This window comes from Apaloderma vittatum, unplaced genomic scaffold, assembly GCF_000703405.1.
Source record: "Apaloderma vittatum isolate BGI_N311 unplaced genomic scaffold, ASM70340v1 scaffold2241, whole genome shotgun sequence".
In the NCBI taxonomy this organism is placed as follows: Eukaryota; Metazoa; Chordata; class Aves; order Trogoniformes; family Trogonidae; genus Apaloderma; species Apaloderma vittatum.
In genome coordinates, this window is record NW_009698273.1 from 15,401 (window position 1) to 39,862 (window position 24,462).

Genomic DNA, 24,462 nt, shown 5'->3' on the forward strand with positions numbered 1-24,462 from the left:
ACGGACTACTCTTTGAGGAGACACTCACTCCAGTAAAAAATGAATATGACATCGCCCCACTTCTATAGCCACTACAAAAAAAGCAAGACTTTGTCCTTAATCAAATCATATCAGCCTTCCCCTTTCAGTCAAGAAAAGCCTGACTTTTAAAATGATGCTGAACATTAATACACATTTGCACTATGTATAAAAATAATTGAATGGACAATTGTTCTTATTCATATGTAAATGTCATTAGTCTCTTTCAAAAGAGAACAATGTATTTTTCAGATTTCCAAGCTGGGGGTAGTGGGAACAGGGAGAAGAGCATAGAGCTTTGTATCCTAACAACTGTAATAATTTGAAATAGTATTTTCACTCCAAAGAATGTTTTATACAGAAGATACACGTAACATGCGTATTAGCATACAGCACATCTTACTACTTCACAGCTTTCTGTGGGGTGGCAAGTCCCACTTCCATACACAACAAATACATCTGCCACGATGAGCAGAGACCCTGACATCAGTAAGTACCAAAAAAAGTTCAAAATGCATTTAGAAATTGTGAATGCTTACATACAGTAATAACTTGTTAGATGCAATTTCATACAAGACAGCTCAAAAATGCAACAAACTATCCTCAGTTGCCAGTGCTCAGAATTAAACCAAGTTGAACCTTGCAAACACGCAGAAATCGTGCTGATTTAAAAGGAGGTTTGTAAAATCTGAGTATAATAAAACAGTAGATATTGCTAGAAACCTTTATATAATTCTGCATAGTTCTAAGTCTAGTGGGGTAAAGAAGTCTGTATACACTGCGTCAACAATACTTTTTCTCCCCAGTGTTGTTTTTTTAGTATTTATTTTGAATACATTGTATTTCAGCAGCTACTGAACTTTTTACTTATTTCAGGATCTAAAACAGTCTTTAGCAGTGTGCAGCACCTACTTTTCTAGTCAATGTCTTTTCTCCCTTAAAAAACAGGATCTACACATACAAAAAAAAATTTAAAAAACTTTTTAAAAAAAAGGAAAAAAAGAGAGACACACTTTGAGGTAGAGATTAATCATGCAGCAAAAGATTAATTCCCAGCTGCTTGGCAACCATCTGGACATTCTACTGGTTAAAACACTAGTTTGAATTGCTAACCTACCTCTTTGATCTTTCTCAATGTCTCCAGCACATATGTGCAATAATTAAAGACACAGTTCACAAACTATTGCCAAAAAAAATTAATAAATATCTGAACGTGTACATATATATCCCCATGACCAGACCAATTAGTATCAGGAATTATAAATCACAAGTCGGTTTATGAAAACATGTCTCATCCTGACATGCACTCTATGTCTCACCCCAGTCTAGCAATAAAGTAAGGTTTGGGGTTTATTACATTACATTCTGAAGAGTTATCAAAGCAAGACAGGATGCTGTTTCCTCACATGGAAGACAATGGACAACTTGCACATGTTCTTAGGAACAGGACATTAATCAGCCAGGAATCATGTTAACAGAAGTCAAGATTGCTGCGTTTTTAAACACGAACTAACAGATTACCATTCAGAACGATTACTCGGTGGCGAGAATCAGTTTACAACCGAATTCTCGATATAAATCAGACCTTGCATTCAAAACAGACATCAGGTTTGTGGATAAAAGGAGAAAATTCAAATGAAGCAGGGAATATTCAAAGCCACAATACACACTGCTTGGAATAATTTTAAGGGGAATAAAAGTATTTTCAGAACAAAGTTGTCATAAGAAAAACACTATGGAAAAATGAAAATCAAGATGAAAGCAATAATTGTGTTTTATCTGCCTATCTGGATTTTCTTACCCCTTCTTATGGGCCAGACTTGTGTCAACAGAATTCAGCATGCATCCTTACATTTTACAAAGAATAGTCACCAGAACTAAAAAGCTAAACAATTTCTACCTCTTGGAAAACAACGTTTATGAGCAGAAGCACGACTTGGACAGTTCTGGATGAACAGAACAAAAGAAAGGGAACAGTAAAGGAAGATTAGTGGAAGGAAAGAACAGAGGGTCCAGAAGGAAAAAAAAAAAAAAAATAATTCCAACATACTAAGGTCCAGTTATTGTAAGACTCAAGTTTTGGGACCAGCTACAGATGCCTTCAGAATTCATGTTTTCAAAAAGTCCATCGAAAACATCTTCTTCCTCTTAATAAACACCTCTGAGCTTAAAAACCATAAACAGGATCACCAGCCCCGTTACATACCCAAGTCCATTCCTTTGGCTGTATTCAGCTCTCCCAGTTCCACATATATATGCATTGATATCCACCTACCAAGTAGATTTAAACTTACACATGAGCACACAAACACTTTTATTTCATTACAATATACAAGAGAACAATACTGATAGATTTTGTCACCATTCTTGGAAGATATGAGCAAAATATCTGTTTTCAATGAGGAAAATACCAAATCTGTGATGTAGCTAAAAGCACAAAAATGTTAAATTTTACATTGGTAACAGCTCAGTTTAATTACAAGAGCCCTTCTTTTAGGATACTGTCTCCACATTAGTTTTATTTATTGCTCTTAATTTGGCACATATTAAAAGTTCCATTCATGTTATTTAAATACTTTGCCCTAGAACTGAGCAATTAAGAGAAAGAAATTAAAACCAAAAGGATAACGCTCACTGATCACCATCTCCTTCTAGCAGCAGGGACATGCACTTTTTATACTCAGGAGTTCTTTCTTTTGTGGTTTGTTTGTTTTTTCTCTCCTGATACTCCTGATACTTTTCCATGATAACACCAGCAAGTGTTATTTACGCTCCTTCCCAAGTTCTAAAATTTTCTTTCCTTCCTGCATTCTTTCCTCTACATTCTGTGTATGATCCCTCCTGGGGAAAATGCATATCACAGCCTTGTGTCTCCATTTCAAGTTACAATCTCCTGCCAGATAAGTGAGAACCACAGTAAATCTGCTGCTTTCAACACCTTCAATTCAGAACACTTTTAGCCAGACCAAGCCTTAACTATAACATCATCACTGCAGCACACTGATTTTATCTTAACATAAATATATCGCTACATCCCAACACTTCTGGTGCAGTAAAACTACAGACATGGCTTGATCTTTTTAAAGAAAATGTGTCATGAACCAAATGGGAGTGCTCATTCACAAAGAAAAAAAGGGGGGGGAGAAAAACATAAATAAAGATTATAAAGATAAAGGTTCTAAACCGCCTTTTTTTTTTTTAAAGGCTGCATCTTAAAGATAAGATTCTCGAACACAAAAAACCCCACCCTCTTCCTTTTCATCTTGTTTCCATTCGTCAACCCACCAAAATGTATTTTCAGGGGAAAGACATGTCTTTTTCCCATTCTCTATCTAGCTCATCTCTCCTTTTCTCTCTTCCTCAGTCCTCATTCCCCAGGACAAATAGGTGGAAATGATCCCACAGTTATTCTGCATCCAGTTCAGAAATAGAGTGATAAAATCAAAAGTTAAGAAATAGAACGTCTTTAAAGAAATACCAAATCTTCTTTAATGGATACATCAGCTAAACTGATTCTCTGAGAAAGGTCAACAAAATATCCTTTTTTATTAACACAGCTAAATTTGCTGAATTGCAGAAGAATTTCAAACCCATATCTTAGCAGTGACAGTGGTTCTGTTTTTCTGAAAAATCACAAAGAAGAGCTTTTTCTTTCCCACCTCCTCTGCTCAGTGGAGTATCGGGTGGCACTGGGGATGACCGAAGGTGAAGTTCAAAGGGAGGCTTTTATCAAGACAAGCCAGTGGTACCATCTGTTCTGCTTTGCCTTACCGCTGAAAACCGATATATTCCTGTTTTGTTGCATCCTCCTCGCTTGAGCCCACGATTTTTTCCGTAATGACAGTTTCCCAAATGGTTTAATCCATGTCAGAAGTATTTGGGGAAAAAATGACTAAAAAAAACCCCAAACCACTGCCTGATGATCTTCACATTTTCATAAATCTGTGATGTGGTTATCACTGAAAATGGCCATGTGTTTAGCATTACAGAGTCAAAACAGGTGCAGGAATGGTTTATGAACAAAGGTCCAAAGGTTAAAAGCAAAAAACCACAGTTATCCTATTTTATGTTCTCCCGTCCTACTACAAAGCAGTTGAAAACAGTTAAAGGTTTACCAAAACTCTTTTGTCTGGCACTATTTTTCTGTTAATACATTTACATTCTAATAAATGAAAAGGCTTTATTCTTAATTGAGCTTCACAAACAAAGTCAGATGAAAACACATTTAAGTTTTCTACTTAATAGCACACACATGGTGATTGTGAAATACTGCCTATAACCCTTCCAGCTTCAACTAGTCCATGGTTGAGTACCATTAGCAAAAAGTACTGGATTTTTACTGTGTGGTTTAGAGGATTTTTCCACTGAACTAGCAAAGTATTCACCGATTATTTTATGTAGCCACTTGGCACGCAGTCCTGTTTATTTAATTTCAAAATATTATTTAAACGACAACACTGTGCTTTCAATTTACTTATTTTTTGGTCTGTTTTCACATCTTATGAAACCTTGTCTCATCCTGAGGCAATGGTGGTTTGAATGTTGTCAATACAAAAGAACAGTCGATATTAGACCAGAGCACAGAAAGTGAAAGGCTCATGGATTGTGCAACTGCTGGATCAGGCCTCTTATTTAAGTATCAAATTAGACTGCCAGCCATCAGCCTAAAGCAGACTCTCATGTACATTACTTTACAAACAATTGAAGTATCCACAAACCAACTGTATTCTCCCTGTGTCTCAGCCAAAGCTGTCTTCTGAAATGTCTCGAAAATCCCTTCAGGACAGTTCTAATTCACAAGTGTCATTACGACACACCATGTAAAAGGAGGGACAATTTGGAGGTTTGCAGAAGATGCCCCTTCATTTCCAACAGGTACGTGTTTGGAGTCCTGGGCAGGTCTAAGAACTTGGGGATAGCGAGGGAACCATGGACACATGCCTCAGTTATCCAAGAACATAGAGCTGAAAACAGAAATTTGAAGGGCAAAAGAGAAGAGTGTTGGAGTTTGGGTTTTTTGAACCATTTTCCTAATACAGGTTCCATTTAATTTCCAGTGACATTCCAAAAAAAAAAAAAAAAAAAAAAAACCCTCATGCTTATGCAGCTTCAGAAGAACGTGAAACACCTATGTGCTAAACACAATCTATTTGAGTTTTATCCCATGACTGGTGCTTCCAATAAACTGAGTAGCTTATGACAGACGTATCATAGACATACAACTTCCTTTAACTATGAAAAAGGCAAAAAAGACCACAAAACTTTACTTTTGCACACACTCAGAACAAAATAACATACTATGAGAGAATTAGAGAGGCATGCTTTGACAGCAACCTCACCAGTTAACAATGTTCGAAAGAAGTAACACAAAAACCCACACGAATAAGAGGACTGGAGCTACATGAGGCAAATATAGAAATAACGTAGGTCCTAGAAATAGAAATAAGGCCTAGATCTGCAGATTTATAAAGGTATACGGAAAGTAAACAAAAGTCATCACTGAATCAAGGTTTCCACTACTTCTGTTACAAGGCAGTCTGGAAAGTTTCTAGTATTCAAAAACCCTTCTATGATAAAAATTCCTTCAGCCAACGTGTTCAGAAGTCTTTTTTATTCGCTAAGTAATTGGGAACTACATTAAGTATTTAATGAAAAGCCCTGTCACTTCAGCAAAAGTTCTCTTACATGATATTTTCTGCTAAAACAAGCTACTTTGTGAATACCCAATTCCCAAAGAAAAAGCCCTAACTTACTAATTTGGGTCTCATTTTCTTTTTAGAAAAAGTATCTTACCTCTTTTTCACGCATTCGTAATAGTGAATGTTCATCCCGAGAAGTGCTACTTCTGCCTAGGCCAAACTTGGGTGTCATCTATTGAATGAGAAGAAGTTCAAAACAAATTCAAAGCAGAAACTCCAGGTAAAATTAATCCTAACCTGAAATGAAAAGTATGAAGCACATTTGCTCACTATTATAAGGGAATATAAATACCTACCAGAGACATTGGCATCGGTTTTTCTCGCAAATATCTTGGATTTTCTAACTGAAAAACAAGTTAGAGAAAAAGCAATTATGTCAGCAGCGTCTTATTATAGATAGTAAGATCTACCTCCAGATAGTAAGAAACATCTCCAAATATTCAAAAAAGTTTGCAGTGACAACTCTGGGTTTACACTTTGCGAGGTCATCTGTACCCAACACAGCAACCACAGCCCTCGCAAGAACGACGGCACAGATTTAAGCGTGCCTTGAGACATACACAGCAGTTCAAGGGCTGTTTTCCAACACAGTTAATCGGTACATCTCAAAACGGCACCACCGCCAGATACACGGTTGTAACCTAGAAGTAACTCCCAAATTAGTCTTCCTGCACAGAATCCTCTCTCCTTTAAAACTCTGCAATGATCCTTGAAAGCACTCGGCAGAATGCCAAGGCCCGTTAACACACTGCCCTCTTCTACGAGTTATAGAAGTAGAAAAATCTTTGTAAGAGACCATTTTGTTGGACACGACCTACTCGCCAAGTTTGAAAATTCTAGTGTTTCCTACAGCAGGGGCCAAAAATTACCCTCTTTTCCGTTCTAAAAACACCATCAATGCATGTTTTAGAAGGATTTGGTGGCTAAATACATACAGCTTCTGCCACAGATTTCCAACTTCCTTGGGTAAACTCTCATTTAAATCAGTGTAAAGTCAGAATAAACGTACAGATTACGATGATTTTAATCTAGCATTTTTGAAAAATTACAGTTGAGAGCACCGCAACTATATCCACACATGTAAGTCATAGAGACAAAGCATCAGGAAATAATTCATTAACACTACTGTGTAATTAAAGCAGCTCTTTTAATCACTATTTTTAAGAACCGAATACAAAACATTGTTCACAACCCACTTCCTCTATCAGACAGCTATATCTTTTTAATTTTCTCAGGCGATGAGCCTCAAACATCAAATCACAGAGAACGCATAACACCCAAGAAAAGCTTTCAAGGGTATAATCTTGTAAAATGCGGCAGTGAGATTTGGAATAGCAATGTGATTGCAATACGTATCTTACAACATTTAGTCTTTTTTTTTTTTTTGTTAAGATTAAATTGATCTATGAGGCATGGCAAATATATCAAATGCTTGCACTTTCTCCAGGACTATAAAAAATAAATTTGTGTGTTGAATTTATCAGTGAAAAAGAGGCTTAATCCCTCTGAAATTTCAATTTGATACAGTATTACTAATTTCCTGTCCTAAAAGGTTATGTAGGATTTCTAGATGCTGTGGAAGAGTTGTCATATTTCACCCAGAAGTTGTAGATATTCACGTGTTTAATACACATATTCAATGGCAAGCTGTAGTATTATCAAATATTTTAATACTATACTTGGAAGTATAAGAAAACCAGTAAGTTAATAAGTAACCTCTTTCTCTTTATTGTCAATGAGCTCTCTAGACTAAATATATTAAACTCTCTCTTATGTAAAGCATCTTGAGTTGTTTTTATTTGGGGTTTTTTTTGTGTCTTTTTTATTTTTTAAGTATGCCACAACGATTGGCATGCAAAAACCATCGGCAGACATTAATGAGTAGAGGCATTCCATATGCACCTACTGCAAAAAAAATAATAAAAAAACCCAATAACCTTGGACACAGAAAAGGCAAGTGGTGAGGAGAGCAATACAGGAGAAAGAATGTCACAAAGCATTAATCAAAAAAGATAGATAACGGGGAGGGGGGGTGACAGCAACAACAACAACAAAAAGACAGAAATAAAAAGTACAGAAATCCTAAATCAGAACATTTTAGGAGGATTTTCTTTGCCCTACACAACTTGCACCCCACAATAGTATTTTGTATCTAAAATTATCTAATTTTACTAGTATTACATTCTTCCTTCTAGATCATTTTATCTGCTTCCCAGCCACCCCTCACACCTGTTCACCACCCAGGCAGACACCCACGACTGAAGATGCCTGTGCCTAAAATGTTCAAGGCAGATCCCAGCTCTGGCTCCCCAAAAAGCTGCAGGTAACATCGAAAGGCCTCGCCAATACCTCGTGCGATTCCAAGAAGGCTAAGGCTGTAGAACCAAATTTCATTTGGTTATTTAATCCAATTGGTTATTTAATTATTTTCCAAAAGCCCTCTCTCTCATGCAAAGCAAATACAATCACACCTTAATTTTGCTTTTTTTTTAAATCTAAAAATTATTGTAAACATTTACAATTAATTCAAATACTTCATCTGATCATGAAATTAAGCTCTTTACAGTCTTCATTTCAAAACCAACCTAAAAACCCAAGGTATATCCTATTTGTTTATGAGAAAGAAGGAAAACGTGTCTCTAATACTCTGTACAGCCCAAGTCTTGCATTTTTTGATTTTGTAACAGCAGCCATATGTGCTTTGAAGTTAAATGTTCCCACTTTGTTACTTGTTGTGGATTATATCCACTTAAACTGATCTGTAAACATTTAATGTCTCAACATTCATTCTTTTCATGCTGGTCTTCTGCAAAACTTCTTGTTCTCAAAATTATACCACATTAAAGAGGGAATATCACAATAAAGAATGCCCAAAAAAAGGAAAAAAAAAAGCTTGTATTTATGAGAAACATGCAAATTTAAAAATAATAAGCAAAAGGTCAAAGACAAACCAAAATACATATGTATGAAACTGAAGGACTGCCATGAGAAGAACAGTAAATCACATGGGTTTTTAAGAGTATGAACCAAATAAATGTCATCATGAAAGACATCTTTATTTGAACTAGAATTGAACTCTAATTTGTAAATATCACTTCTTAACAAAACCAGCATTTTTCATTTCTTTGTAGAAAAGAGTTTGGTTTCTCCTGTTCTGTTTGTCAAACAGACAACAAACCATGTTTCTATCTGTGAGGACTGGCACAGTCACCTTCCAGTGCTTGAGTCCGCACAAACCAGCTGGGAAGGCTTTGGAGGATCCAAACCCCATTAAAACACCCCCACTATTTAACAGAAATAATCTACTTGATGGAAATATACTTCTTCTCCTAAATTAATTAGTGCTGAAGTGATGCTTGGATCTTCAAGACCTTTTCCAACCTTAATGATTCTAAATCAAAAAAGGTGTATTAGAAATTCCAAAACTGACTTTTGAGGCAAATTAGTAATAATTTTTAACCTTAGTGTTTTCAATTTCTGTTTAATACCACCTAAAGCAATAAAAAATAAACATTTTGGAAGTACAAAAATTTAAAGCAATGAGTGAAGCATTGATAAAAGTAAATGGAGCTGAAATGGTTTTCCCCAAAAGCAAGAATAGGACAGAAAAAGCCCAGTTTTGAGTAGTAGGTGCTTCCTACTCATCCTCAGGACAGCAACTATATTTCATCCCTCAGGCTGAAAAGAGCACACAGGCATTATAGCTGTCAGAGGCCATAAACTCACTCCAAAACTTCTGCTCTTTTGACACCCTAAATAGCACCACCACAACATGAATGTTAATGCTTCCATTCTATCCCTTCCAAAGTCACATTTTCTTCTTCAGAAAATGTTTATCAAGATACATAATGCAAGACCGTAGCTTACCGGGTTCAGTAACAGTCAGAAGGTACGCTGTATATATTAAGATTCAGGGGGGAAAAAGCAAACAAAGAAAAACCAAAACCCAAACACGTTTGGATCTGCAGGCTTGTTGCACATTCGCCCTTAAGCTTCTTCAAAGACAAAATGTGATTGTTTTCAAAACAAGGGTGGAAAAAACACACATGAAAGAGTTAAGAACACTCAAGATTTTGAAATGGTAAACAACCCAACTGAACCTTGCCCTAAGTTCTTACTTTAATGTAAGAAGCCCAGCCAGCCAGCATGTCCCCTACAGAAATAACTGCTGAGTAGCTTCAGGAAATTTGAGTAAGGACATTCTTATCTAACATCATAATTTGTAGGGAAGTTCACTTTAATGCTGCTTCTGCAGTCTTAGTGGAAGGACATTAAAGCACAAGAAGATTGTTTGTCAGCGTGGAAGCCGAATTTATTTCTTTTTGAAGTCACACCACCACTTGGAGTTCACTGTGGGAAAGTTTGTGCAGTGTTGCTGCCCTCCGAGGCCACAACATATACAGTAGGTATGTTTATAGTAAGCAGACAGACTAAGAAACCAAACAAAAGATAATCAAATGGTTTGTGCAGAAAAGGTTGAGCTTAACTGGACTGGAAAGACACGGGCAGATGCGAGCCAAGTACACAAACCAGAACTAACGCACACGGCTGCCAGAGCCACCCAAGAATTCTCCGTGTTTGCGTCTGCTTTAACCCTGTGATACGTATAATTACTGCAAGAAAGGATAACGCAACGTAAGCCACTGACCGTGGAATTTCTTTGGTCTAAGTCCTCTTAAACCGTTATTAGGCGATGACGTTTGTCACGATAAAGTCTTCTGGGCAAGACTCAAGTGGGCAGGTTCTTTGTATCCAAGATGTCGCATCACTTCTGGTAAAAGCTAAAGAGTTAATTCTCATCCTGGTTGAACTACAGCGACGAAAAATCCTGTTCTCCCTGATTAAAAAGCCCTTTGCTGTTTCCCCAGGGTACAATCTCTTTGTATGCCTTCTACCTAAAATGAAGTGCTCGATTTTCTGGGATGTTTAAGAGTTGTCTTGTCACACCTCAAACTGGCTAAAATTCAGTGATAAATGAAACCCTATTAAAAGCATCCTGAAAAAAACCAAACATATAGGCAGGTCAGGTACAAATATGCAGGGAGGGTTAATTCGATGTCATTCCTTTATGTAACTCAAATTTCCTATTCAAAACCTGTGTTTGCCTACAATCTAAAAAGCTTAACAACTACATGAGGAAAAAAAAAAAGGGAAAAAAATGCAAGTTTAATTTCATTATCCAGCAAGCTTCTTTTCTTGACAATAAATATATTGCACAATATTTAATTATTTTTGAGACATAACTAAAGGGAAGGTGAAGATGTCCTATTTATGAAGTGTACTAGATTTGCAACATGTAGAAGTTTGATAGGTGTTAATAAAATTAGATAGCTGAGGGATTTTTGTTACATTCTAAAATAGCCAAAGAATGACGAAGACAGTTCAAAGCACCAAAATGACCAAAGATTACTTGCACTTGTCTAAACTCCCGATTCTGAAACTTTTGCCTTCAAACGACAATACAAAAGGATTTCTTCCTCTTTACATTGCAAATGCAACTTCAAGGCACAAGCACTTAATAAAGGACAGTTGTCACGTCAGTTTAGATAAGAGTCAATAAGGGCTAATAAAAATGCGGGTTTCTAATGTATTTAAGTTTAGCTGATATTAGTATTCCACGTATGAAAGGCAAATTTGTCACAATCAAAAGTCAACTTTTTAAAAAACATTTACCCATGCATGACTAGAATCTCAAGAACTTGAACAATAAAATGTTTGATAGAGATAATCAGGAATGCTGCAAATGGAAAAATTCTTTTATTACCCATGAGAAGCAACAATATTAGAAAAGTAATGCCCCAGTCTTGCTTCTCTGGCAGAAAATGTTATTACTACTAATAACAAAAATCTGAAGCCTTCATATTGCAGTCTGTTAAGCTCTGACCTCTCTCCTTAGTAAAGAAATCACTGAATTATTTCCCCAACTTTTCATAACATTTTTTAATAAAAAAGAAACTAAGCCACTGATGCAAGCATATCCTAAAAAGTGATAACACATTCAGTATGTGACCTTAAAAATATACAACTTTCAAAAAAGAGGAAATTTAGAAAACATCAAAGAAGTAGAAGCCCAAAAGATAAGGGTAAAAATAAATTAACAGTTTAAAATTGGTCATTAGAATCCAGACAAGCCTGTACTGGAACAGGGAAGGCTTAGCAGCAACTTGAAGCTGGATGATGCTAAGCTTTTCTCACCTTTATGTGGAGCACCTATCTGGGTATTTGCAGATTATTGAATGAAAGTATATTCTCCATATATACTTGGTTGAAATAAGAATACTTTCCTAAACTTTCAAAGATTCTTACTAAGAAAAAAAATCCTTGTATGAGGACATTTGAAATTCCCAGGATGATCTCTGTGCCCATCAATGCAAGAAAATTGTACAAAAGGACCCAGACTAGCAGCCTTGATTCACTATTTATTCCTTGGCTCATAAGTAAAACTCAAAAAAACCCCAAGGAAATGATGAAAAAAAATATCTTTTTAAGAAAAAAAAAAATCACAACTGTTCTTTATATTAGGCAGTTCAAAGTTAAAGCCATCTTGTATTTCCTTTCCTAACTTCCCCCCACTACTGAAGTATTCTGTTAGGTCAAGGGTCTTCTGTACCTGGGGTGGGATCGCTTGTAAATTAAATTTCTCAAATACCTGCAAATCACAGCTAGCAATTAAATGCTGGATGCTCACAGAGCAGTCACATCTTATGCTCATACCTTACAGATTCTCAAGTGCTGCCATCATTTAGTAAGTTGATTTGGTTTTTCCATTTTTAATAATTGCATGTTCTTCTTTAAGTATGAAACTCCCACTTAAAACTTCCCAAGCCTTTAAGAAGCCATTGGAGGCCGTGATCCATAGCAGGGAAGCCCTGTTCAGCAGCAACCACTTACAGACCTCTCTCTTCCAACCTCAAATCCTCTTTGTCAGGTAACTCCCACCAAGTCTTATCAGGCAATCAAGGTCTTTCACTAGAGACTTGTTTAATTACCATCCCTGGAGAGGAGACTGGAAAAAACTGATTTATGTGTCACGGTAGCCAATTTGTTATCCACGAGAGCTCCCATATCAGTGGAGGATCATCATAGCTTAATAACCATCCATTACCAACACAACACGATTGTAAAGTGGAAAAAGAAATACAAAGCAAATAAAATGAGATAAGCAAGAAGGCAGATCGACATCAATACAAAAATGCTAGATATAAAGAGATCCTTTGTCAGCATCAACTGGAACAATCTGTAAAATGGCCACGAGCAAATTTCCCCCTCAAAGCAGCTTTAACAGCCCAAGGTATTACAACTATCTGCTCACATAATCCAGGAATACAGGCCAAACACCCCAAATCTGCAAGTGACTGCTTGCACATTTGTTTCAGACACCTGCGAGGCACCTTGCCAAACTGGAGCTGACTGCTACTGAAAAGCTTTCTGGAGATCTACTCTCCCCCCTTCACAAAACTGCAATTCCTGGAAAATAGATTTGTCCAAGTCTGAAAGAGCTAGAAATTGTTCTCCTATTAATCTACAAGGATTAGTCGGTAACCGATCAAAACAATAACAGGAAAATACAAGATTTATTTTTTTTAAATAAAGAAAGTCGAAGTATTTCCTTAGAAACCATTTCTCATCACTCCTGACTGCAGCTGCCCTCTCTCCCAAACACAACTGAGTGAGCTCTCAACCTGTGAGAACTAGTAGAAAGTGAGAAAAAGAAAAAAAAACTTATTAAAAGTAATCAATAAAATTAAATTGTTACAAGGATATGAATCCTAATCAAATAGGTTAAAGATCTGGCGGTACAGGAGAAAGGGTTAAAAAAAATAAACAAAACAACTCAACAGGAAAAAATACAGTGGAATACAGCTACAGAGAGAAGGAACTTCACCCTGACCTTAGAATTGTTGTGGACTAATACCACAGAAAATACAGTCAAGGGAGCAAAGTGTTATAATAACAGTAGCCTTAAACGGAAATAAAATTTAAATTCATCTAGGTCCAAAATTTTCAATTAATTGCTCAGGAACAATACATAGATCAAGCCCAACAAATTAAACCTGTACATGCAAACATCAAAGAATATTAACACAGGTTCACGTTGATCTTAGCAAGCAATTTTTAAATCTCTCCTTATAAAAAAAATATATATACTGCCTCACTGGATTTACCTCTTGTGTGACACCAGCCCCAAAATACAGAGGATGTGTTCAAATCCTAAGGAAAGATGATAGCTTGAAAATAGATTTGATTTTACAGAAGTGTTTACAAAGTGGTTTAGAGTCCACAAAAAAATTTTAATACATATTAAAGTCCTCTTAGCTGTAAACATAGAAAGCTTTGGGGATCTATCTTCTACATTTTTGCTGAGATCCAATAAACACTAGTTCTGAAACTGTCGAGCCATCCAAGAAAGAACTCCTGCTTATTCCATCTCTGCAGCAGATGCTCTTTCAGATACTTTAGTTTTGATCTGTCAAAGTCAGGACAAATCTCAGCATCGTCACAAGAGCAGCACACTCACAAACACATTCCAAAGCCAAGGCCACACAAGAACATCAGCCAAAGTGCTGCAGGAGCTCCCACAAAGGTGGATTCTTTCCTCAGCAAAGCAAATTCACAAAGACACGCTATTCCTTCTGCCAGAGCCACAGAGCCAGCCTAAAGATTCCAATTATTAAAAGGAAAGGAAAGACGTTAACACATTGAAAAGCCTCTTGAACACTTTCAAAAGGAGGCAAACTCTGGGGAAAAAAACCCTATTGAGCTGTATTAATGGCTTGCAAACTCTGTAGTCCTTAATCAAAAAGACAGAAAGCCAAACTCTTCTTTCAATTACACAGGCACAAATTCAAAATAATGTTATCAAGTCATCAAGAAAGTCTGATTTTCTACCAGAGTAAGACACTTAGTTTTGACCAGCAGGATTATTATTTTCCTTGATTTATCAGTAACTATATTAAATACAATAAGATTATTAATAATATTATTAAAAATGAGGCATTACTAACGTTTTCTTCAAGATAATATGGATTCAGAATTAACCTTTTCAAGCTTTACCAGTTCATTTCCAAAAGACTAATTCCTACCCAAGTTTTGCTGACTAAATTCAGAGATACAGACTATGTTAATACGGAGTTTTCATTTCAAGACAATAAATAAGTAATATACTCTGTTTATTTTACCCCAAGATTCCAACTATTGAGACGTGCTTCAAGGTCACTGTCATCCAAAGAAAAGTGTTTTTTATGACGATGATCCTGGAACATAAAAAAAGTCAAAATATCAGAAGAGTTGGCAGATACAGTCTGAAAAAAATATAATAAAAAAATAAAGCTTGTCATTGACTTGGCCATGCCTACCTGCACTTTCAAATAGTATCACAATACTTCTGACAGCTTTAACCTAAGTAACTCAGTTACCAGTAGCAGTTTATGCTAAGAAAGGAACCCAGAGGATAAATTAGCCTCCCTCTTCACTTTTATGTTGGGTTTTCTTTTACTTTTTTTCCCCCAAAGCAACAGCCTCCTTTACAAAGGGTGAGTTTATTACACAAAAATCAAAATACTACATTCTTCAGGCAACGTACTTATTCTAGAAATGATCCTAATTCTATTTAATGTATCAAACAGGGGAGTTGGTACACAAAGTTTTCCTGTAACTGAAGTATAACACTACTGAGAAAAAAAACAAAAAACATTGAATCATGAACGACTTTGTCTCATTAAGTTTTTTAGCAAGAGGTTCATGTGCTGGCGTGCAAGCGCCTCTTCTTTAAACCTGCTCGTCCATTACGAACGTGCAGTGAATGGAGCTCTGACGTCAGGCCACCAACACTTGGTTGAGGCAGTTCTTAACATTTCTTAATAGACTCCCTGTTCTTCTACCTGGGCCTGAGTTACGCCAGAACATCTGTGCATCCCTGACAACAGAACAAGATCCGATTTGTTCCAGTCAGCCAAACGTTCATCAAACTGTTTGGCAAAGCAAGAGAGGATTGTTTCACTTAAAGGCCCCCTTAAAGCTGGAATCACAGTAGAATCCCAGTGTATGGAGCTGAAGAGCAACAAACTGCAGGAATTTGTCTTACATTGCCCTGGAAGGTGGTGGCAGAGCCAGGAACCAAACAAAAACAAAAACAACAACAACAGAAAAAACCAAAGCCCCCAAAAACTTTAAAGACCCAAATCCAAGTTTAAACTTTGGGAAATCATTTTCTTGACAATAACTGTTCCTAACAACTATTTCTTCAAGTCAACTAAAACAAACAGAAGTCAATAAGCAGAAATTCAGTAAGTCCAGCATCTGGTTTTATTTTTTTATTTTTAATTATGGCATTTATTTTTAAAGTTACATTTGTATATACACAATCAACACACACAAGTACATTCGTACCAACCAGAGCCTAGAGCAGAAACATTTAATTTTTGCCCACAGACCATGTGTAGCCTGGCACGGTAAAGCATCCCCTTGCTAGTCCACTATTCCAAATGCACAGCAGAACACAAACCTCCTCAGAAGCAGACTTCCAGGTTACCCCACTTGCACTTGATTGTGCCCAGCAAAGAAGGGTAAGGACAGTCTATAGGAATTGCCCAGGTGTCAACAGACCCACTGCTAGCTGCAATCTTTCAACACTGTGACACCATTAAAAAAAAGCGTGGGCAGACCTACAACATATGTCCAGCAAATTCAGTGTTTCGCAGAGGAATGAGAGCGGTTACAGAAGTACTGGCTGTGATGAAGGAATCGCAGGAGACAGACCACTCCAGTAATAAAAACTGGATACTAAAAGGCTACAGAACACATTCACGAAGGAAAACAGCACACTTGTTGATAACACATATTTGTGAGAAGTCATTTTCGGTTTAAATGCTTGCAATTACACATACAATATCATGAAATATTTCGGACTAAAAGTGTTTTACATGAAGTCTGGTCAGTGTCCTTCATCAGCCATAATGCTTGTGGTGGAAAGTTTGTTTAAAATAAAAAAAAAAAATGTCCAATATTCACTCTTTCAGAGGTCAACCATCATTAAACAGAGCCACAGAGATCTATGCAGCTTTCTTTAATTTGCTATTGCGAAATACACGATGATGTCAATACAGTCAGTTTGCCAAGCCTGGGAAAAAACAAGGCAGCAGACATTAAGCACACTACACTAAACAGAGGTCAACCAGTAGGATGAACTGAGAGCGTCCTACAATAAATTCTTCTTCCCTGCCCTCGCAAGGGGCAGATTTAGATGAGCTTTAGTCCTTCCTATCACTCTCTCCCAAATGTCTGCACTTGTGCACAGGGATCATGACTCAGGCAATCAGAAATAACAGCTTTATGGGGATACACAGAAACAACTCATTGAAATTAAAGCAAATTACAACAAAAAAGGAGAAGCATCTTACAGACAGTGGTGTGGCTAGGTTATCTTCATCTGTCCTGTGAGGAGGACTCATAGAATGTGATCTTAACGCTGGCTTCTCATTGTACTTGAATCTTTCCCTGTTATTAACAAGAATAGGCAGGAAGAGAAGAATTAATTTTCAACAACTTCTGGCACACAAAGAATGTTAATCTTAAAATAAAATCTTTTTAAATATACAAAAGAAAACAATTGTCAAGATGTAACGATCAAAAATAGTAGAACGAAATAGACAAAAATTTCTTAGTAAAGGTATGTTAAAGGCAAACAAAATCCTTGAGCATTCCATTCAACAAACAACACCCAAAAGTCCCCACACTAACAAAAACACCAGAAACATCACGTATATCGCAGTATATTAAAAGGTGTTCTTTGTGCTTTTGTTACTGCCTGACCCAACATCTCCCAACAGGTCCAAGTTAACTGAGAAGACTGATCTAGGAGAACATTTTTGAAACAAAATCGCCAGGCTTATGACAGCACAGGTTAAAGCCCAGCCACCCAGAGAATAAAAAGGAATTAAAATGATGGTTGGATGCACCATAGGGGAGAAGACTATTAAGACCAAAAAACAGGAAATTAGATCAAGGTATATCTTTATATAACATACAAACATGAAGACAAGGGCAAGAACTAGATACAGTTCAGTGAAGTGGTATATAGGGGGGATGATGAAGAAAGACTCACAAGACAGGATACGAGTACTGCCTGAGAAAGTACTGTCCAGTATACAGGTATCTTCTCGGAAAGCTTTTGCCAGAAGTAAAGCACTTGAACAAAAGCAAATTAAGAATAACAGATGGGCAAAGACAACCTTCACTGTTACACCTGGTCAACTGACCTTTCTCAACAGTGAAAGAAAAGAACAGCTTGGAACAAACCAAAATAAAATTTCTAAGAGTTTATTACATAGATTGATACAGCAAAAAGTTCCCAAAGAGTGGCGAACCACCCCTCAGCATGTACTCCAATGTCAAACCCACACATATCCAAGTCGTCAGAAACTCCCGTTAGTCCATTCACCTTCCTACGACTGGCAACAGCGTATTAAATACAAGTCAGACCATTAAAATACCTTTCATTCCTTCCATCTGGCAGCAAATTAGCCAGTAAGTTATGCCAAAAAGACACTAAGACGAATTAAGTGTTTATGAAGAGAAAGACAACTGCTGGATGTATAGTATAAACTAGTCACTTCTAGGAAGACAAACACCGACAAATTTTTCCCAAAGCACGCCGCCCCAGCTTTCATCAAAACAGCAGGGAACAGTGAACAACTGGGAGCATACCTTCCCTTCCAGCCCCAATAAATACCAGCAACATACATGGATGCAAAATAACAATTCCAAAGCAATAAATAGCGCAGATAAGCAAAGCCTCAGAGGTAAAAAAACCACACAAAAAAACCCACAACACCACAAAAGAAAAGAAATATAATACAATGTCTCCAGCATTCCAAATCATGCATTTCTTACCAAGATTTCATTTGACACAAATTGTGTTTCATTAGAAGCAAACAAATCTTTGTCTGTCAGTAAATGTGCAATTTTATCAGACTTCTTTTCTGAACAATACTTAGCTTGCCTAACAATTCAGTAAAGTTGCAGCTGTTTAAAACAGGAATCAACAGGTCACGCCCCTATCACTTGGAGATTAAAGGACAATCAATAAACATCAAGGATATTGGGGATATTAATAAAATATTCAAACCAACTCAAGTTGCTTTATATCTGTAATATTTTTAAATTGATAAAATAAGGGAAAAGAACCCTCTAGATATACTATTGATTCTATATTTGTTAGTTTGAATAGGAACTGAAGAGGAAGTTGCTTCTATAAACAGAACTTGAAAAGGCCACCAAGAACAGATGGCAATTTTGCTCAGATCAAGCATATACTACCCATTCACTGCCTTTTCTAACCTTCTGCTGATATGAGTCAGGCTCCAGAAATCACAAGATTATTTCTCTTTCCTCCCATGGCAGGTGAGCAGAGAACGGGCAGAGCCTTGACACCAGCCCTGTGACCTCCTGCTTCAGCCAAAACAGTGAGCTAGCACGGGAGAAGGAAGCAATTTGCTCCTAATAAGGGAGATTAGTAAATAATTTCCTACCAGGAACAAAGTAAGGGAAACTCACTGGTTCCTCCCACACACTAACCTTTAACAATGTTTTTCAGGCATAATCTATAAACATACAGCAGAATTTTCCTACGGGGTCAGAAAGACTAGGTTTCTGTTCAAACCAAACTACACATTCCTGAAACCAGCTCTCTCATGTTTCAAAATAAAGATGCACCTCTCCAGCACCAGTCTGCCTGGCTTTAGTCATTGACACCCTAGTTTGCAAGTCAGGTTTGTCCATCTACTTTTTACACAGTCAGATAAACAACTTCTTATAGCAAAGCCAACAACTTCATACATAGAATTGTGTGTATTGCAAGACAAAACTATGAAAAGAACTTCTCCATCTGCTTGCTTCTTTTAAAGAAGGGAATCTTCAGACAAATAAACATCAAAAAAATTACTCAAACATTGCTCACTGACATTATCTTTTTTGCCCTGAGAAAATGTTCCGTAAGAACTGAGTCACAGCTGCAATGCTAAATTTTTATCCATCTCCTGCAGACCTGTGGACACAGTTTTCGTCCTGCGTTGTACTTGTCTCTACTCAGAACGTGTAACAACATCACCATCTGCTGGCTCTCTCTACAAATTGCAGATTCCAGAAATACCAATACTTGGCATCTTTACCTGCACTCATAGCTCAGTCAGAACTGTAAATACAAAGAAAGACAGGATCTATACGTTGCACATAACTAACATCTTAATATGGATACATAGAAATAACTTTAACATGATATTTCTACAAGACAACAGCTGAAACATTATCTCCAGTATTTCTTCCTGCATAATTCACTCATTTAACATGTTTCCCATTCCTATAAGGATTAATTTATGTGATCTGCAGAGCTATCAACATTTTGAACTGCCAGCACAAATTCAGATTTCCTCAGGCACGGCTCCATCCTTGGTATGAGTACCTGGTAGTAGAGCTGTGCCTAGAGGAGTAAGACTCGCTTCCAGATTTCTTTAAACCAGTAACTTATTCCATCACATTTTACTTGCTTCTCCCACCATGAATTAACAGGCAACACCAGTCTCCAGAGCCCTCACCAGAGCCTTGGGACCCATCTGCTGATCACCAGCGCAGGTACCACTACAATCCCACAGGACAAGGAACACCTCCTCTTGTACAGAGCCTACCAAGTTTCATGCTGGACCTCTAGGAGTGCTTTTTTCACCAAGGATTTCAGAGAGTTTAAACATTAACTGAAATTCAAAATGAGTCAACAAGAAGCAATTCCACCCATGACTGACGTGTAGCCACATGAAAAAGAACACAGATCTTGATAATCAGTGCAAAGCTGCACTGTGTGAGAAAAGCTGGAATGAAAGCAAGTACCTCAGAACAGAATGGAGAATAAACTAAAATTTACCTAAGATTCCCATAAAACAGGACAGAAAAAAGCCTCTGATTTTCAACACCATCCAACTGACTGGCTTGGCACACCTTCAGTGCTGCCAACACGAAAACAAGCCTTAATAACCTCACACACTTCATCCTTTTGCCTGCTCTGGAAACAGCTCTGTACCCAACAGACTGGAACTAAGGAAGAGGCTTAAGCTTAGTGGCTCCTGCTAACCTACAAAAAGAGACTGCCCAATGGACTACCACGACAAGGCGCAGCTACAGATATTCAGAATTCTGCTGTACAGCTGCAAATGAGCAACATGGAAATTTTTGTATTATCGTAATGACAAACATGCAGGCTCCGGGCACAGGGGGTGCTAGTCACCCACAAAGCACATGTATTTGTAGCAGACAGCGTGGTATCAATCAAAACATTTCAAATCAGTCTCAGAGAGAGATTTGTTCAGACAAGGATGGAGTTATTGCAAACAAACCTCCCCACACAGGAGAAGAAAACAACACGGTGGAGTATCCCACAGGCAGCAGCTTTGATTTTTAGCGTCCTAAGTTTTAACAAGTATAGCGGGTCCACGCTGACCTTCTGTAATCCAAGATTCATGAAGCTTGCTATTTCATAAAGAAGCCATGATGAAACACAGATAAATGTTTAATAAGAACATGCTTGCAAAAGGACCGATCAAATCCCTCTTTCTTCGTGCACATCTAACTTTTCTTCCTTTGTCACAGCACGGCAAAACTTGTTTATCTGCAGGGAATCACTATTCTGTTTCCCTTAAAAAAAATCTGTGAACAACAATGACAGAATATCCTTTAAATCTTATCATCTGTATGCTTGTTTGTGTTTCTACTCTCTATAGAAAAAAGCCATTAAAAACTATTTTATAAAAAAGCTCCTTTCAACATTATGACAGACTACAACTCTTAAAAAAACATCACATATACAGTTACTCTCCTCACAGGAAGACTTACAGAGGCCAGAGAACACAACATAATGGAAGAGCACAGTCAACAGAAAAGTAGGAAAATTTTAAAGTTAGAAACTATTACCAGAGTTTCTGTACATAAAGTACAAACACCATATTCAAGATGAGTTCATGAGGAAGTGTAATAAATTCATATGTACAAATTGAAACATACAGGCAGAGCTGATAAAATCAAGCTCATGCTAAATATGAATCAAATACAGAACAAAGCAAAATACAGAAATCTTACCCATATGTAAGAGATGTTGCTAAAGACAATTCCTCTTTAGAAGACACCTTGCACAACTCCTCGTGCTTAGATTCGCTGTTTCCTAGTTCTCCCATTACCCAGTCAGGTAAGCAGTCTGGGCTACTTGTTGATTTTGGTTCCTCAAAGTAAATCGACTATAATTAAAATAAATGCAAAATCACTACTAGAATACATCTACATAAATACATTATTTACACTGTTAATGTCATTTCTTGCAGGAATATCTGTAGTATAAAAATTTCTTTTTCCAGTGAGGTATGCAAAGTTTACTTTCCCACCCCATAGAAATAAGTACAACAGGGAGCCGTGTAAATGTTTCCTGGTACTTCTTTCAGTACAGGTAGTTTTAGCACAAATTAGGACAGTTACCTCACTAAAGCTGATACCAGTGATTGGCACAGTATAATCAGTTTTTCAAAAAACAGACTCCAAGCTTATCTATGTGAAATGCTATTTTCTTTCATACAAAGATTGACTACTATAGTCACCTCAGACTACTAGGAGTTAGCCCATTTAAACACATCTTTCACAAAAACTATCTGCTGATCAGGTAAGGTACAGCCTCAAGAGTATTTTATTGCATCTTTTCAACTAATTAAGACAAAAATTGTCTTCCTCTTCTTTCAGACTGCTTATATAAGCCTTCTCAGAACCTGAATTCTCAGGAACGAACAGGTCTCATTAAAGGTTTTGCATATTGAAAGATTCTTTCCAACGTCAATTAGAAGATACACAACATAAAAACTTCCATTTACCACATGCAGCTCCACTCAATTCATTCAGAATTCTTTTTCACGCTGACACCAGGTCAAAGATTTTAAGCAAGTCTGAAGTTCCACCCACCATGTATGATGGAAAAGTTTTCAGTATTCCTGGTTCTGGTTTATGTGCAAAAGGACCTTCCAGCACACTTCGCTTTAGCATGTGGAGCAAAAGTTTTGCATATAGGTTCCGATTCTTCCTTCCCACTATTCCTGTGCCTGCTCCTGAGGGTTCACATAGTTTTTTAATCCACAGCGCACATCTTTGTCGTTCTAAAAAAAAAAAGATACGTGTAATCACTACACATTTGCAGAGCAAACCAAACACAGAAGGAACACAAGCCGCTGCTAGTCACTAATTTTGTACACGCTTCTCTTTTATCCAAAAGCTTAAACCAAACAAAAACACCCAAATGACTGAAGCAAAGGGAAAAAAATGGTAAAACACCTAATTAAAAATAAGTCCTTAATCATAGCTCAAATTTACATCACCCAGAAATATTTTCTATAAATTCATGCTTAGCAGAAGTTTACATGACTTCTGGAAATAGCATGTTCTGGATCAATCTCCACCGAGTACAGAATACATAAGTCACCAGGAATTCTGAACTCACTGAAAGAGCTGCCACTAACCACAACACACAGCTTGCATGAGAGTTAATGTTTTAAATAGAAAAATAAATCTTCATTCATTTTAAAAAGACCTGTTTAAACAAGCTTTGCTACCAGATTATGAAATTACCCATTTGATTAAATGTTTACAAAGCAAGGTCTTAATTTGCAAGGTTTGTGCCTTTAGTAATAACCAGTTTGTGCTAATCATTAGATTTATAAAACATCATTTATTATTTGATGTTTATATTATTACACATTGCTAAAGTATATTTTAATAACCTTATCTCACATAAATATTTGCAATTTCATAAGTGCAACCTCAGAAACAATGCCTTTGAGAAGCTTTTAGTTTATACTGATTTTTTTTAAAATAAAAGTATTCACGTATTTATGCAAAAGCACATTTACATCACCAAGATAAGACAGATAAGCTCAAACAACAGCAAGAGGTACCTAAAAAAATCCAATTTTAGAAGTTGTGCAAATCCCCTTCAAAACAGTGCCTTGAAACATCAGGCATTAAGCATCTGATTAAAGAAAGCGATATGAGTACATCTAATAATTATCAGTTCTCTAGAACTTTATTAGCATCTCTCTTAAATGCAAATTTTACCATATTTACCTGACCTATGCTGTAGTTTTAGAACATAGGGCTTCATATCCTCAACATAGTGATCAAACTCTGCATCTAGTTTTTCCCAGACTTCCTCGTCACCGTTCATTTTGAAGGAACACAGCAAACACCTGCAAAATTATTCCCAGTGAAGCAGAAACAGATCAAACACCACTCGACATGAGTCTCTGGTCATCTTAGGCCACATAAAGATGTACTTCAGAAGTGTAAGGGAAATCAGACTAAAATATTTTGTTAGGTGAACACAAACCAAGAGTGATTCTTTGCAATCAACAGATCCTCGATGCAACTTACAGGAATGTTTTTGTTTAGATTGCAAAGTGTCCAACCACACCAAAACGCATCCGGTTGCACCAATTTGTATCAAACACCTGAAGGCGTTTGTGCCCTCACCACCCTCACGAGTTTTTCTGCCTTTGAACTAGTTTGGTGAGGGTTGGGGTTTTTTTTAAAGGAAATGGGGGAAAAGAAGGAAAACCAGCCAACAGACTGATGAGCCGAAAGGAACAGAACCCACCAAGGTCGCCGGAATTGTTCTTAAACGCAGGAGCAGTGCCAAGACAAACCGCTCCTCACCCCAGACCACCTGCCA

The 24,462-nt window shown here is 37.1% G+C and overlaps 1 protein-coding gene across 1 annotated transcript in view; it reads right to left on the reverse strand.

Annotated features, from left to right (window-relative positions):
• CEP112 (centrosomal protein 112kDa) overlaps positions 1–23,958 on the reverse strand; it is a gene marked incomplete at its 3' end in the record, with an annotated part of 38,881 nt that extends 14,923 nt beyond the window's left edge. Inside the window, exons 1-7 of the mRNA XM_009877931.1 lie at positions 23,859–23,958; positions 22,704–22,894; positions 21,840–21,994; positions 17,117–17,213; positions 14,897–14,971; positions 6,014–6,061; positions 5,812–5,889 (exon numbers count right to left, since the gene is read on the reverse strand). Coding sequence (XP_009876233.1) covers positions 5,812–5,889; positions 6,014–6,061; positions 14,897–14,971; positions 17,117–17,213; positions 21,840–21,994; positions 22,704–22,894; positions 23,859–23,958 — 744 coding nt within the window. The remainder of the gene's footprint in view (positions 1–5,811; positions 5,890–6,013; positions 6,062–14,896; positions 14,972–17,116; positions 17,214–21,839; positions 21,995–22,703; positions 22,895–23,858) is intronic.
• Positions 23,959–24,462: the final 504 nt, after the last annotated feature.